The 14,775-nt window shown below is 55.9% G+C and overlaps 1 protein-coding gene across 1 annotated transcript in view; it reads right to left on the minus strand.

Annotated features, from left to right (window-relative positions):
• Positions 1-5,737: 5,737 nt before the first annotated feature.
• The window catches only part of TTC7A (tetratricopeptide repeat domain 7A), a 119,032-nt gene continuing 109,994 nt past the window's right edge, over positions 5,738-14,775 (minus strand). The window contains exon 20 of the mRNA XM_065929323.1: positions 5,738-7,977. Coding sequence (XP_065785395.1) covers positions 7,756-7,977 — 222 coding nt within the window. The 3' untranslated portion in view covers positions 5,738-7,755. The remainder of the gene's footprint in view (positions 7,978-14,775) is intronic.

Here is a 14,775-nt window from a genome sequence, read left to right on the forward strand (position 1 = left end):
TTACTTATATTAGAAGTAAATAATGGCTTCTAATATGTGGCTCCAGGGGCCACATTATTCCAAAAATTTAAATATGCCTTATTTTATATGGAAATGAAAATGAAGCTTCTGGAAAGTTGTGTTTAATGATGCATGTATCTATAGTGTAGATGAAGATCCTAATGGTGAAGATGTATATATATATATATATATATATATATATATTTGGCAGTGCTGGGTCTTCATCATGGCACATGAGCTTTTCATTGCAGCGCATGGACTTTCTCTAGTTGCAGTGAATGGGATCTACTTTCTAGTCATGGTGTGTGGGCTTCTTATTGTGATGGCATCTTTTTGTGGAGCATGGGCTCTAGGCGTGTAGGCTTCAGTAGTTGTGTTGCAAGGGCTCAAAAGTTGCGACATGTGGGCTTAGTTGCCCCACGGCATGTGGGATCCTAATTCCCCAACCAGGCATTGAACCCCAGTCACCTGCATTGGCAGGTGGATTCTTAACCACTGGCCACCAGCGAAGTCCCTCTAAAATAATTTATAAAATGAGATTACGTATACATACAGTTTTATTAAAAGACTATAATGAATTAAGAACAACTGTAGGCCCTTGAACAGCCATGGTATACTCAGGAGGGCTGCTGGGACCTGGGGACAGGGAGCTGGGGAATACACCTATGCTGTGACCTGTACACAGTGAAGGGATCCATCTCAGGTCTCAGAGCTGACCCCTTAGGCCAGCTGGTCTTTGCTGTGGTGTCCCCACGCCTGCTCTGGTCCCCGTTTCAGCATACATGTGCCCCTCTTCTGGTTGGCAGGTGTCCCAGGAAGAATGCAGTAGACGAGGTTCTCGCATGCAGGCTGCCTGCATGTCGACGATTGCCCTGGAGCATGGGGGTATTGGGCAAGTCACCTTACCTTCTTGCACTGGCTTCCTGCGAGATGGGCTTTTGCCACACCCACCTGTCCCCCTTTGCCTCTGGTCAGAGCTCCTCTGCCTAGAGGTGGGTACCCTGGCACATGCCCCCCAAAGGCTGGTCTCCAGGTGCACACAGAGAGGAGAGTATGCCTCTCTGGGAATGGGCAGAGCCACCAGGAAGAGACACCCAAGGTCCCTCAAGTCATGAGGGGTTATTGCAAGGACCAGGGAAGGGATTCAGATGGGAATCTTGACGTCAGGCTGCAGGAGCTGGAAAGGTTGTCTGGGACAGAATCAATGAAGCTCTTGGGTTTCCATCATTTTCTGCCCCCTTGAAAAATGGGCATCCGTTTCTGTTTGGAGCTGTCTTTACAGAGATTCACCTGCTCTGCATTTTTTTATCTTCCTGACTCTTCCAACCAGCTCATGTGTGTGTGTGTGCTAAGTCACTTCAGTTGTGTCCGACTTTCTGTGACCCATGGATTTTAGCCTACTAGGATCCTCCAAGCCAGAATACTGGAGTGGGTTGCCATGCTCTCCTCCAGGGGATCTTCCGACCCAGGGATCGAATCCGTGTCTCTTTCATCTCCTGCATTGGCAGGCAGGTTCTTTACCACCAGTGCCACCTGTGAAGCCTCCAACTTTCTTTCTGACCTGCAGCTTCTACTGCTTTTCAACCTCTGCCCCAACCACGAACTGCGTTTTTTTAAAACTAATTTTATTTTGTTTTTGTATAATTTTAAAAAAATACAATTTATTATTTTTATTTTGCCACACCATGCAGCATGTGGGATTTTAGTTCCTTAACTAGGGATCAAACCCATGCCCCTGTAATGGAAGCACAGAATCTTAACCACTGGACTGCCAGGGAAGTCCCCAAACTGCTTTTCTCTGACCACATTGACAGCTCAGAGGCCAGACCCTCTGCAGCCTTCAGTACTGTCAATGTCATGAAGGGCAAAGAGAGGGAGAGGAACTGTTCCAGATGAAAGGAAACTAAAGAGATGTGACAGCTAAGTGGAGTACGGGATCTTGGGTTGGGGGAAGACAGTGCTACAAAGAACAGTGGTGACCAACTGGCATATGAATGGGAGAGGAGAGAAAATACTGTGTCAGGGTAAATCCCTTCATTTGTTACCTGTGCTGCGGTTATGTAAGACAAGAGCCTTTGTTCTTAACAAAAACACTCTGAATTATTAAGGGGTAAAGGCATGATTTATGCAACGTATTCTCAAAGGGTTCGGAAAAAAAATAAAAATACGTTTTTAAAAGAGGCCCACAATGGCTGACTTCTTGCCAAATTCCAAAGAGACAGTTAAGAGGGGAAGACAGTCAGTGAGAGTGTAAGGGAGGCGGGAGGGTCACCAGCAGTCTGGGGGCCTCTCCGCCGGGGGCCCCTGCCACTTCTTGGGCGGTGGGCTGGTGCACAGAGGAGGAACTTTGGACCAATCAGCTGGTGGGCAGGCCAGGGGGGTCACATGACCTGGTGCACAGCTCCTGTGGTCGCCTTTTCTTGTTTCTGGGTTGCCTGGCATCTTGAGAACCCTCTTGCTTTTTGGGTGCCTTTCCAGCTTCTTGAGTGATCTCTGTTTCAGAAACCTCCTCTCTGGCTGCAGAAAACAGCGAGGGCGAGGGCGGCAGGCAGCATGAGCTATTCTCCTCCGCTGGAAGTGTGGGTCTTGGGCATGGGCTGAAGCTGCCGGTGAAATGGGGTGGGTGGGGGTGGGGTTCTGGGCCCGTGTATCTGCCCCTGTGACACTTCAGCAGAGGATTCCTGGTGATACATGTTTCCATGGACCCCAGAGGGGTCATTCTGCTGCTTCGGTGACAGGCGCTGCCTGCCTCTCTCCCGTCCAGTGAGCTGGGAGCTCTATAGGCAGGGACCTTTCTCTCACTTTGGCTGTGTTCCAAGCTGTGAGCGGAGGCACCATAATCGCATCACCTTTCATGCAACAAAACCCACTTCCCTAGGTTGTTGACTACCAGAGAAGCAGTGTCAGAGAGAGTTCACGGATAAGTAAAGTGCCTTATACCAGTATAGAGCAAGGAGAATTAAGATTGTCATTGTCATCAAGAGCCAGGACAGGAGCCTCACAGTGTACCATAAAGTGACAATGATAGGGAAGGGCAAGGGTGGGTGCCAATTCTGTCATCTGTCTCCTCCAGCGGGACCTCCATCTCACCCAGGGCCCAGGAGGGCTTGAGGGAGTGATGGGCTGATGCAGGGTCTCAGACGGGATCCATTCCTGCTCACCCAGAGCTCCAGCTGCTCAAGCAGCCAGGTTTTGTGTCCTGAGGCCCATGTCCTCTGGTCACAGCTGGTTGTCATTAGAGACCCATGGAAAAATGAGTAGGACCAACGGGATCCTTGCATCCAAAAATCTGAGCTACCTACGCTGTGCAGAGAGGGGCTGCAGTCAGGGTGTGTGGATTGAATGCAGTCCTTTGGGAGCATCTCTGAGTGAGCAAAGGCAGCCAGCAGGGAGAGGAGGAGGGAGCAGGCGGGGGCAGGGAAAGTCATCATATGGTATCCAGTGGTTATCATGGCACTGTTTCAGGCTCTTTCTGTGTTTTTCTCACTTAATCATCAGGACAGTCCACAAGGCAGACACCATGCCAGGATTATTCTTTACAGATGAGGCGATAGGCAAAGAGGGTTGGTGACTTCTCAAGGGCATGGGGCGGTCAGGGGTACAGCTGGGCCTTCGAGCTCACTCTGGGTACTGACTCCATCACCAAAAACAGATGTGTAGCTGCTTTGGCCCCAGATCTGTGCCCTGCAGTCCCTGCCTTAGGGCTCCAGGGAACCCCCCTTGTCTCTTTTCTTTTGCAGTGGGCCTCTGCTTTTTTTGCAATTGAAAGCTTGATGAAAACTCCAAGGAATTTCTGGCATGGGATACTTTCCCAGTAGGACCTCCCTAACTTCCAGAACCCAAGTTGGCACCATGTGGGTTGGTCTGACCCACGTCACTGATGCTTGAGGCTCTCTGACTGTGGGTTATCATCAAAAGCTGGCAGCATGGGCTGGGGGAGATTTGTTTAACTGGATGCTTCCTAAGCAAGGCCATGAAATATTTGCACAGTGACAACATCTGAGAACTCTAGTAGTGTAGGGGGTGTGTCTATAACAATGAGCACTTTGGTACCAGAAAGAAGTCTGGGTGGTGGTGGCTGAAATTCCATTCATACTTGTGCCTGCAGATAAACACTGTTAACACTACACGGCTGTGGGCTGGAGGTTCATGCCGGTGACGGTGAGACCTTGAGTCTTGTCCCGGAATGCCAGCCCTTGTTCTGGTGTGATGGGTTGGACACAAGGCTGGCTTCTCCCTCTCCAGTGATGGCTCAAGTGTGAATGAGGGGTCTGTGGACCTGTAACTGGAGGTCAGGGAATGCCTGGCTTTCCACCACTGCCTGACTTTCCAACATTTGACCAGAAAAGCCTTCCTCAGGGCTGGGAAACCCTCCTCTCCCCACCCCTCTCCAGATTCCTACCATTCTCTTCCTGGTAGGACTAGCTTTTCTAGACCTTTCTGCCAAGCAGGCAAGTGACACCATCTGTGGCCTAGATGAAAAGGGAAAGTGTTAGCTGCTCAGTCGTGTCCAATTCTTTGTGATGCCATGGACTGTAGCCCATTAGGCTCCTCTGTCCATAGAATTCTCTGTGCAAGAATAATGGAGTGGACAGCCATTCCCTTCTCCAGGGGATCTTCCCGACCCAGGGATTGAACCCGGGTCTCCCACATTGCCGGCAGATTCTTTACTGTCTGAGCCCCACTAGGGAAGCCCCCTCTGTGGCCTATAGCAGGCTTTAGTTCTCACCCAGGGGGCCTGAGCTGGGGGTGAGGCTGTGAGACAAGTAATTTAATACTAATTGTTAAACCACTAAAGACTAAAGGTGTGTGGGTTTTTTGTTTTTTTTTTAATATTTGTTTTTATTTATTTCTTTGACTGTGTTGGGTCTTAGTTGCAGCATGTGGGATCTACTTCCCTGACCAGGGATCGAACCCCGGGCCCCTGTATTGGGAGCATGGAGCCTTAGCTACTGGACCACCAGGGAAGTCCCCTAAAGGTGTTTTCTAAAAAGTACCAGAGGGAAATCGAAGCTGGGCACCCAGCAGCTCCTGGAAGGGCCCTTCCTCACCAGAATAGCAAAACCGTGACCCGGCCACAGGGCTGAGGGTCGGGGTGGAGGAGGCCAGGGTGCTGAGTGGGCAGTCTGTCTAGGCCAGCCCCGAGAGCCAGGGGGAAGCCTTAGAGCAGTGTCTTCAAACTGGATGGGTGCAGCCTTGGGTGTCTTACCAGATAATCCCTTGGGGCGCGCTAAGAAAGCAGGGCTTCTGTGTAAATTGTCGGCACCCTTTGATGCACATTTTATAACAGGCATAGTGTATCACGTGCGGCATAACATCTATTACAGAAGAGAACCTGTCTGGACTTCTCAGAGCAGGTGGCTGGCCTGGGTGTGGGCTGGACCCTAAGCACACGCCCCTGCCTCCCCTGGGCTCTCCCTCAGGTGCTAAAGGCGCTCCTGGCCGTGCTCTCAGGGCAGTCTCTCCTGTTCAGGTGGCAAGTCCAGCCCTGGCTTCTCCCAGCCCACCTGAGGGGCAGGTGGCAGGCCAGAACAAGGCCCATTCCAGCCAGCCCTGCCGGGACCCCTCTGCCTTCTCCCACCTACTGCACCTCCTCAAGGCCCCCATCACAACCTCCTCCGTGGGCCCCTCCCTCTACCCCCCGCCTCCCCACCTGTGTGGCCCCGCCTTGGTCTCCTCTCCAGGGCTCACTCAAGGCCAGGGGTAACTGGTGGATAAATGAACATGAACACACTGCTTCACACAAACCAGCCTTCCCATCATGGGTCTCTTTATTCAAGACCTTTGAGCTGTCAGCAACTTGCCTGGCCCCCTGAGGCCTCCCATCAGAAATGCTTCAAGTTAAAATGCAGGTGTTGCTTTTGCCTTTCCCATTACCACGGACTCACTACCCACCTCTCTGGGCATTCCAATGTGAACCAAGAGCATCTGCTTTTTCTTGTTGAATTTTTTCCCAACAGAATTTCAGAATAAAAATAGATCTCTATCATATATATATATAATATATATTTATACACATACATACACACACAGAGATCCTTCACCCAGGTGGGAGAAGGATCTGGTGTCCTTACAGTGACCCCTGGCCCGGCACGGGAAGGCAAGGAGGTACAGGCTGGCCCTGATAGCACCTGGGGTGTGTGCAATGCTAAGCCCTGGCCGGGAGGTTGGGGGGGGGGGTGTCCTCCAACAGCTCCTCCCCTCCAAGGAACAGACCCAGCTCTGACAAACCCTTCCACACACCTTCAAGTGAGGAACGTACCAGATGGAGCTTTAAAAACAACTCAAGGTGCAGATAAGGGATTCCCTGATGGGCCTGTGGAGGCTGACTTCCTGGGGAGAATTCCAAGAGCATTGTGCAGCAGGGCTAGGGAAGCCAGCAGGGAAGACCCCCCACCCTCCAGCAACTCCCCCGCCCTAGGACCCCTGTAGACAAGGGTGTCACGTACACAGAGGCCAGCCTGACTGGAGAGGAGGGGCCGGCTCCTCCTGGGGTCTCTAGTCACCCTCCTTGTTTGGCCCCAGGCAGGGGAAACCAAATGGCTAGGGCAGAACTTGAGTCATCCAAGAATGGGCTGTGGTTAGTGAAAGGTGTTAAGGCCAGTCTCCACATCATAACCCCTAGAGGCATCTACATTGTACCCATTGCCCAGAAAGGTAAGGCGTGAAGGAATGAGGTGCTGATGCAAGGTATTCAGGAAGGGCTGAGTCCAGCAGCCAATGTGTGTATCTTTGGGGCTACAGCCCAGGGCCTAAGGAGGCAGCTGAGGCATGCTTCCAGAGAGGTGGGGTGGGCAGAAGTGGAAGGTTAGTTAGGGCCAGAACCCAGTGCCCCTGGCCAGACACCAGAGGCCTTAAAGGCGCTTGGCCACAGAGGGGACAAGCATAATGAGGCCCGACAGCCTCATCAGACAAAGGGCCAGGCCAGGCACTGCCACTAACTTAAACCTGGGAAAGGCCCCACAGGCCCATCCTCTTCCCACTTGCCAGCAAACCCTATAGCCATGATTGCTCTGGAGGTGACCTGAGAGTGCGGAGTGAGACCAGGGCCAGGAAGCTCCCTCAGGCACAGAGGCCTGGGGGGCAGGGATGTACAGCCGGGAGGCTCCCCCACTAGCTCTCTCAGGAAACCGGTCCAGTCACCATGCCTCTCAGTCACGTAGGTTCAAGCAGATGGTCTTCCAAGGGGCTGAGGAAGGAACCCTGAACTCTCTCGGCCCAGCCAAAGGGCAACTTGGTGGGGCTCATCTTTGGTGTTTGGGAGCAGAGAGCTGAGGATTGAGACTAAAGCTTGTGCAAAGCTGGGAAACCCAGGGTTAGGGATGTTGAAGGCAGGTACAGTACAGGGGCTTCCAGACAGGTGCAGGGGGCACGCAAGCCTCAGACCCTGACTGTACACCTAAACGATACACAGGTACCCTGGGGAGTGGCCCCCTGTTGATGCGGCCTGCCAGCTGCTTCCTTGCTTACAGACACCATGATGTCCGAGTCCCAACGAACATGGGATTTGTTTCTGATGCAAATCTGGTCCACCTTGCTCCAGAGGAGCAGCTCTCAGTCCTCACTGGTCCCGGAGGGAGAGCAGGGTCAGGTGGGGGAAGCGAGGAGAACCAGGGTTGCAGCCGGCAGACGTGTTCCCTAGAGATGTATTTCCCTGAGGCCCTGGACCTCCCCTGACCATGCTCCCTACTCCTCGCCTGCGCCTGCCTGCCGCCCCACAGGCTGCTCCCTCCGTGCCCGGGGTGGTGGGCAGTGTCAGAGCTCTCTGGGGATGATGGAGAAGGGCAGCACGGGGCTGCTGGCCTCCAGTTCGAGGGCGGTGAGAAAGCAGTCGGCAGCGGCCTCGCTCTGGCCCTGGGCTTGCAGCACCTCGCCCAGGCCTTGCCACGCCTCGTGGCAGGTGCTCTGCCTCTCCACGGCGTCCCGCAGCACCTTCTGGGCCAGGCTCTGATGGCCCAGCCGACTCAGCATGAGACCCTGGGGAGCAAGCAGAGGGTGTGGCACATGAGGCTGTGCTGGCAGAGGGGCAAGCATCCTGCCTTGTCAGGGTAAGGCGCGCAAGCGGCTCGGCCACAAGCTATAGAGAGCCCTGCATTCCAGGCTTGGGTACTATCAAGGGCCCCTGACCTATGCAGACCCTCCCTGTGTCAGCCCCAGCCCGGCCTCCCAGGCCACCCACTAGGGCAGCTCTGTCCCTCCTGGTCCCAGGGGATGGCCTTTAGGGTCAGCAGGCCTGGCTGTGAGTCTCCCCTTTAACAGCTGAGGGCTCCTGAGCAGGTCGCCCTCTTCAGTAAATGGGAAAGACCATGGTGCCCACTTCTGGGGTTGCTGTGAAGTTGACACCACAGTGTAGGCAAAGCACTTGAACAGCGCTGGCATATGTGAGCTCTCAGTCCAGGGGTCTGTTACCCTGAGACCCCAAGCCGCACCGTGGCGCTGCCTTCTCCCCAGGGACATGTGAGACCGAGGCGTGTGAGGTCCTCAAGCCTGTGGTGGATGGACGGGTCCTGTGGCTGCTACCAGGGGCCTGTCTTCGGGACCCAAGCCCGTCCCTGCCTGGCCTGGCAGGTGAGGGCCCCAGATGGCTGGGGATCAGGGACAGATGCTGGGTGAAAGGAGGGCCTCTGAGAAGGGGTCAGGGCTGCCTGGGAAGCTTGGCCCTGCTGTTTGGCTTCAAGCACCAGAGAGAGAGAGAGAGAGGAAGTGACGGGAATTGTCACAAAAGAGCTAGGAAGTGAAACTGGCACACTGTCCCCTCTATATCCACCCATACCGGGAAGGGTGTGGGAGGTGGGGGAACAGGGTGGTGAGCAGGGGGAGGCCAGGGTCCCCTTTCAACCTGCAGTCTCAGAAAGACTGCTCTGCACCACGCCACCAACCTGTGTCCCAGCCCTCACAGCTGGCACAGGGGAGCAGCGCAGGGGCCAGCCTCTCATTCAGAGTTGTGAGGCAAAGCCCGAACACTGACTTCCCGGACAACCGGGGGCCAAGGGCTGCCTTCTGTGTGCCTGGAGCCCCTTCTCGGGTGCCCGCCCACTGACGGCCATGTACATTTTTAGCTGGAACATTTTCCTCCTCGCCGCACTCCCCAGAGTTAGGCCCTCTGTTGCTATGGAGACCCACTGGGGAAGATGCACATGCCTCATTTCATAAAGTCCTCCGAGGGCTTGGAACACAACCACTTAGGCAAGAGTGAAAGATGGTGCCCAGGAAGCCCTCGGAAAAGCCTGTCAGAGGCGCTGGATGGAAGTCAGGTGTCCAGGGGGCCAGAAGGAAGGGGAGCACTTCAACCCAGGGCAGCGCTGTCCCCAGGGGACCACAGGAATGGGGGAGGACGGGGGACCCAGGCACAGGATGGAGCCTTAGCGGAGCCCTTGGATCTGGACAGATAGGAGCAGTGCTGACGCAGGGCTGCCTGAGACCAGAGAGCAGGGCTCAGCATGTCCAGCAGGGATCCAGGCCAAGCTGCTCTGACCACATGGCCTTGGGATCTGGACCCCGAGCTGTGCATGATGGAACAGGGCCCACAGGGAGGAGGGCAGGAAGGCAAGACGACAGGCCGCCAGACACCAAAATTAAGCACCAAAAATGGAAGGTTTGAGCCCTGGGAGTGCAGTGCATGGGGAGCGACAGAGGACAGATGGGGAAGGCCAGTGGGCCGCCCGGGGTGGAGGCGGGGCCGCAGTGGCGTTTACACACGTTTTTTATGTCCAGTTTCCACGGGAGATTTCTGTCTGAAAAGAGGGCTCTCTGGTGGAAAATGAGTTTGAAAACCCCTGATCTCAACAACTGTGCAGGTGTCTGGGAAGGGCTGCATGGGGTGTCGTGTCGGTTTCACTCTTCGTTCAGGAGCTTGGGGCCGGCTCCTCTGTGTAGACGGGGATGCACAGGGCTCAGAGCCGGAAGACCTGGCTGGGTTGGAATCGAGCCCTGCCCCTGCCGGGGGCTGTGACCACAGGCAAGTGGCCCATTTTCTCTGAGCCGCTGTTTCCTTGTCTGGAAACCAGCGGACAGAGCACAGTCCTACCTCGCAGGCTATTGTGAGGATTCTGCAAGAATGAATGCGAGATCATGAGTAGGCTGCATGGTGGGCCGACAGCAAATGGAAGTGTCCCCAGAATGAACAGAGGGGCCTGGGCTGGGGGGAGGCAGGGAGGGTGCAGAGAGTGGGTTTCTCTGGAGGGCCAGGCTCCCCGTGGAGGAGACTGTGGGCGCTGACTTTCGAGCCTGAAAGGAGATACTGGGTCAGGCTGGGGTGGGGTTGGATCGCCTCCCCCCACCCTGGGGTGCTGACCTGGGAGCCTGAAAGGAGACACCGGGGTCAGGCTGGGCCCCGGAGGCCCAGGGCCTGTAACAAGATCTGCTGCCACCTGCCCGAGACACCAGCCCGTCGGGTTCATGTTTGGTAGCAACTCGGCGCTGTTTGCTGCCTGACAACTGGGCGGGGCCCCGCTCCGCAAGGGTGCGAGGTCTCACCTGCTCTGCCCTGAGCCTGGCACTGTGCCCAGGGCCCGCCGTCAGTCACCCTCTCAGCACCCGCATCCCCACGTCTCCAGGGAGGTGGTGGGAACACAGATCCGGTATTTCAATTCCATCCAGACACCCCTCCTGACTCCGCCCCATCCCGCGCTGAGAGGGCAAGACCAGACCGCTGGGTGACTCTCAGCCTGACGCCTGACCTGGCAAATGCCACAGCCGTGCCCACACAGGGATTAGAACAAAGTGCAAGTTGCTGAATGTGGTGGAGCTCAGGGAGGGGCAGGGCTATGGGGCGGGGGGGTGGGGAGTGGGGGGGAGTCTCCAGAAATTCCCGAGATCATCCATTCCCTCTTCCCTCCCTCCCTGGATCTCAGGGAGGAAGGGGCCTCTGGCCACATCTCATCTACCTGCTGCTCCTCCAGGAAGTCCTCCCCAAGAATGGCACCCTCGGCTCACACCACCACCTTGACACCTTGCTCCTTACTGTGGGCTCTTGAATGCCACCCCTGACCCACCCCTCTTAGACTGAAAGAGACAGGGTCTATGACTCCTGCCTTGCCCTGTGATTTCCCACAGGACAGCAGCTCAAAAGAGTGTTGGCAGGAGGATGGTCCTGGATGCAAAAGCAGGCGCACTGGAGGCCTGTATGTGTACTCGGTGACCTGCTTAGGGCCACACAGGCTGGCGGGGTCTGGTCTCAGGAGTGCATGGCGGGCGGCTCTGAGGGGCCCCTCCCTGTTAGGAATACAGGTTCCCTGCAGAAGAACAGGGCAATGGGCGGGGTCAGGAGCTGCAGCCTGGGGTGGGGATGAGGGGGAGGGAGGGTCCTGCCAGCCTTTGTCAGAACTGCCACTGCACGCGCGTCACCCTGTTAATTCAGTGGGGGCAGGCAGCGGGAAGGTCTGGCTGTGTGGCGGGAGGTGGTCCTGGGAAGCAACCCCGGGGCTAGGCCAGCTGCAGGCCAGGCCCAGCGCTCCCTCCCCCCCTCCCCTCAAGTATTTATAGAAGTTATTTTGGGAATTTTCTTTCTGAGCTCAAGGCGCATTCCTGGGATTCTGTCACAGCCTTTCCAGCTGGGAAGCTGGGCATCAGCTGGAGGCTGCTGGAGCCTCCTGGTCCCTGGAGCCCCCTGCTTGGGGACCCTGGGGCTGCAGGGAGGAGCCCGGGGCAGGACCAGCTCTGAGGGAGCTCCAGGAAGGCTCCTGCCATCATCCCCGAGTTGAAGTGGGGGCTGACACACCCCTCAGGGAGGCACACATTCCAGCCAAGCCCAGGCCCTCTCCCGCACTCCAAATTCTTCCCAGTTTGTCAGCCTCAACCTGTCCAACCAGACTGGGAATGAGGAATCTGTCCCGGCTGAGAACCTAGCCCACACGTGGCCACATCCCGCCTGGAGCTGGGCACCTACCTCCCCGTTGTGGGGAAGGGCACGACTCCTTCTAGACCCACCTGCGGCCTGGCTGATGAGCCCCGGCCCAGAGCTCCCTAGGCTCTCACAGAAGAGGCCCCTGCTGAGAGAGGGAGCCCCCAGACTCCCTCAGAGCCCAGCTGTGTGTGTGTGGGGGGGGGGGGGCGGGGGGTCTTCGGGGCAGCAGAGGTGGCTGTGCTCTTCACGCCTGTCCCCTTGCCAGTCCCAGTTCAAGGCAGGGGGCTGCACCTCTTTGGGTTGGTTTCAGGTTCTGGGCTGGCTGGGGGCTCTGCCCACTCCGGAGCACAGCCAGGCCTGCAGGGCCAGGTCAGGAGGCCAGAGCAAGGCCTCCGGACTTTGGGTTCCAGCCGTGGACACTGTGATGGGCAGTGATGGCAACTGCTGCCCTCTGAGCAGAAGGCAGAGCTTGAGGGGCTGGCGACGGCCTGTCTTGGGGTGTGCTGGCCTTTGTACAAGGGGAGGGGGCTGAGCCCTGCTGAACCCTCCAGACGTGTAAGCCTTTCCCCTGACCACTGATTCTGGGGTTAAAGTAAGCCAACCATGCCTACCCATGGCTCTGCGCTGAGTCTGTGACACTGACAGAAGGCTTCCTGTCCACTTCCTCATCAGGGTTGGTGTGGACTTCAGAAGTCCACACATGGACCTAAGGTCTGCCTGCAAAGTCCTGGGCTGCAGGCAAGAGGACATACCTCCACCTTCATGAGCCTGGGGCAAGGGTTCAGACTGTGTGCTGGGCTGCACCGGCGTGGGCATAGGAGGGCTGGGGGAGGGGCCCTGGACACAGGAGGCCCAGGCTGAGGGGACACACCCTGCTCCTCTCATCCCCTCCTCCCTTCTCCTTCACTTCCCCATCAGGGAATGCAGACCTCAGGCAGCCCTGGGGAGGGGCCAGGAAGAGAACTCACAATAAAACTACTGCACCAGGGGGTCAGATATTCCTACTGAATTTTCCTGTCAAACAGAAGCAATATTCCTGCCCGCTGGAGCTGCGGGAAAGCTCAGATTCTGCCGATGAGGGGCTGTGTATGCAACAACTCAGCTTCTACACACACGCACACATGTGCACATACACAGCAGAGTGCAAGACTTCTGGGTCCTCCCATTCCCCAGGCTGCCCGGACGCTCTCAGCCCCTGCCACAGCTTAGGAAGCCAGCCAGGAGGGAGAAGTCTAGAGCAGGCATGGGGCCTGGAACCAGAGACCCTGCTGTGCTATGGTACTGTCCACCTCGTCCATCAACCCAGCCTAACAAGACTGTGGGTCCAAGCGCAGGGCTTCTCCAGAGCCTGGCCTTCCCAGTTCTTCCTCTCCAGCAGCCAGAGGGCACAGCCACCCCTTTAGCTACAGAGCCCCACCCGCAAGAGGGGGTCTCAAGTCCCACTTGTCTCTCAACACAGACTCTAGTCCACTGGGCCAGCTGCCTTTGCTCTCAGCCCAGGTCAGCCTGGCCTTGCCCTGTGCACACTCATCCCAGCCACAGGGCAGTTGGGGCCGACATCCGGCACCTCTATGCCTTGGCCAGAGTCACTCACTGTGCTCTGAGGGAACGGAGCAACTTGGCTACAGTGAGTGTCTGAGACTTGACTCTGGGCATCCTCTCCCCTCTGCAAACCAAGAGCATCTGAACTTGGCCTGGAGCCACACTTCAAAATGAAAAAGGTAAAGGTAAAAGCTTTCACAACAGCATAGGAAACCATAAACAAAACAAAAAGATAACCTACAGACTGGGAGAAAACATTTGCAAATGATGTAACCAACAAGGGATTAATCTCCAAAACACACAAACAGTTCCTGCAGTTCAAAAGCAAAAAGAACAGACAACCGCCAGGGCAGTGATGTCAGACAGCCTAGTCAAAGGTGGGGCTCAGGCCACCTGGCCTTCCTTGTGAATGGCACCAAAAATATACCCAATGTTGACTTGTCTTTTCATCATCTGAGCCCTAAGACTGTCCCCTGGAGGTCATATTATTATCCCCATTTGAGAGAAGCAAAAACTGAGCCCTGCCCTGCCCTACAGCAAGAAGATGTAATCTCCAAATGCCCCCACAACCCAGGGGCTGGCAGGGCTGAACCTCTCTGGTGTGGTCCTACCCTCCAGGACTGGGCTTCCCAGGTGCTCAGTGGTAAAGAATCTGCCTTCAATGCAGAGACGGAGGAGACCTGGGTTCAGTCCCTGGGTTAGGAAGATCCCCTGGAGAAGGAAATGGCAGCCCACTCCAGTATTCTGGCCGGGAAAATCCCAAGAACAGAGGAGCCTGGCAGGCTACAGTCCATGGAATCGCAAAGAGTCGGACACAACTGAGCAACCAACATTTTTTTAAGTTTGGCAAAAATGGCTTGGTTTTTCAAAAAATGAGTTTGTAGTGAGTCAAGATAGAATGTGTATACCGGGGGAGAGGGGACGACAGAGGATGAGTTGGTTGGATGGCATCACTGATTCAATGGACATGAGTTTGAGGAAGCTCTGGGAAAATGGTGAAGGACAGGGAAGCCTGGCATCCTGCGGTCCATAGGGTCACAAAGAGAGTGCACAGGCACTCACCCTCCAGGATTGGGGATGGGATCCAGGGGACTGGGAGGAGCTCTGTGCAGCCAGAGTTTATCTCTGTGACCTCAGAGAGCAGAGCCTTCTGGTTGGATTCCTGGAGCACCTGCAAAAGGCCCAACCCAGAACCTCAGGTTTGGGTGGGGCAGAGCCCTGGCCCTTGCTGAATCAGGTCCTGCCTCAGGGAATCAGAGGGATGGTGGCAGGGAGCTTCTGAGGACTTAAGTTGTGAAGTGGCACACCCCAGCCTAGAGAGAGGAAGGCAAGAAGCTCTCTGGGGTCATGGCCATGCTCTTGATCCCCAAGTCCACTTAGAGACAGCC

This window comes from Muntiacus reevesi, chromosome 3, assembly GCF_963930625.1.
Source record: "Muntiacus reevesi chromosome 3, mMunRee1.1, whole genome shotgun sequence".
Taxonomy (NCBI): Eukaryota; Metazoa; Chordata; class Mammalia; order Artiodactyla; family Cervidae; genus Muntiacus; species Muntiacus reevesi.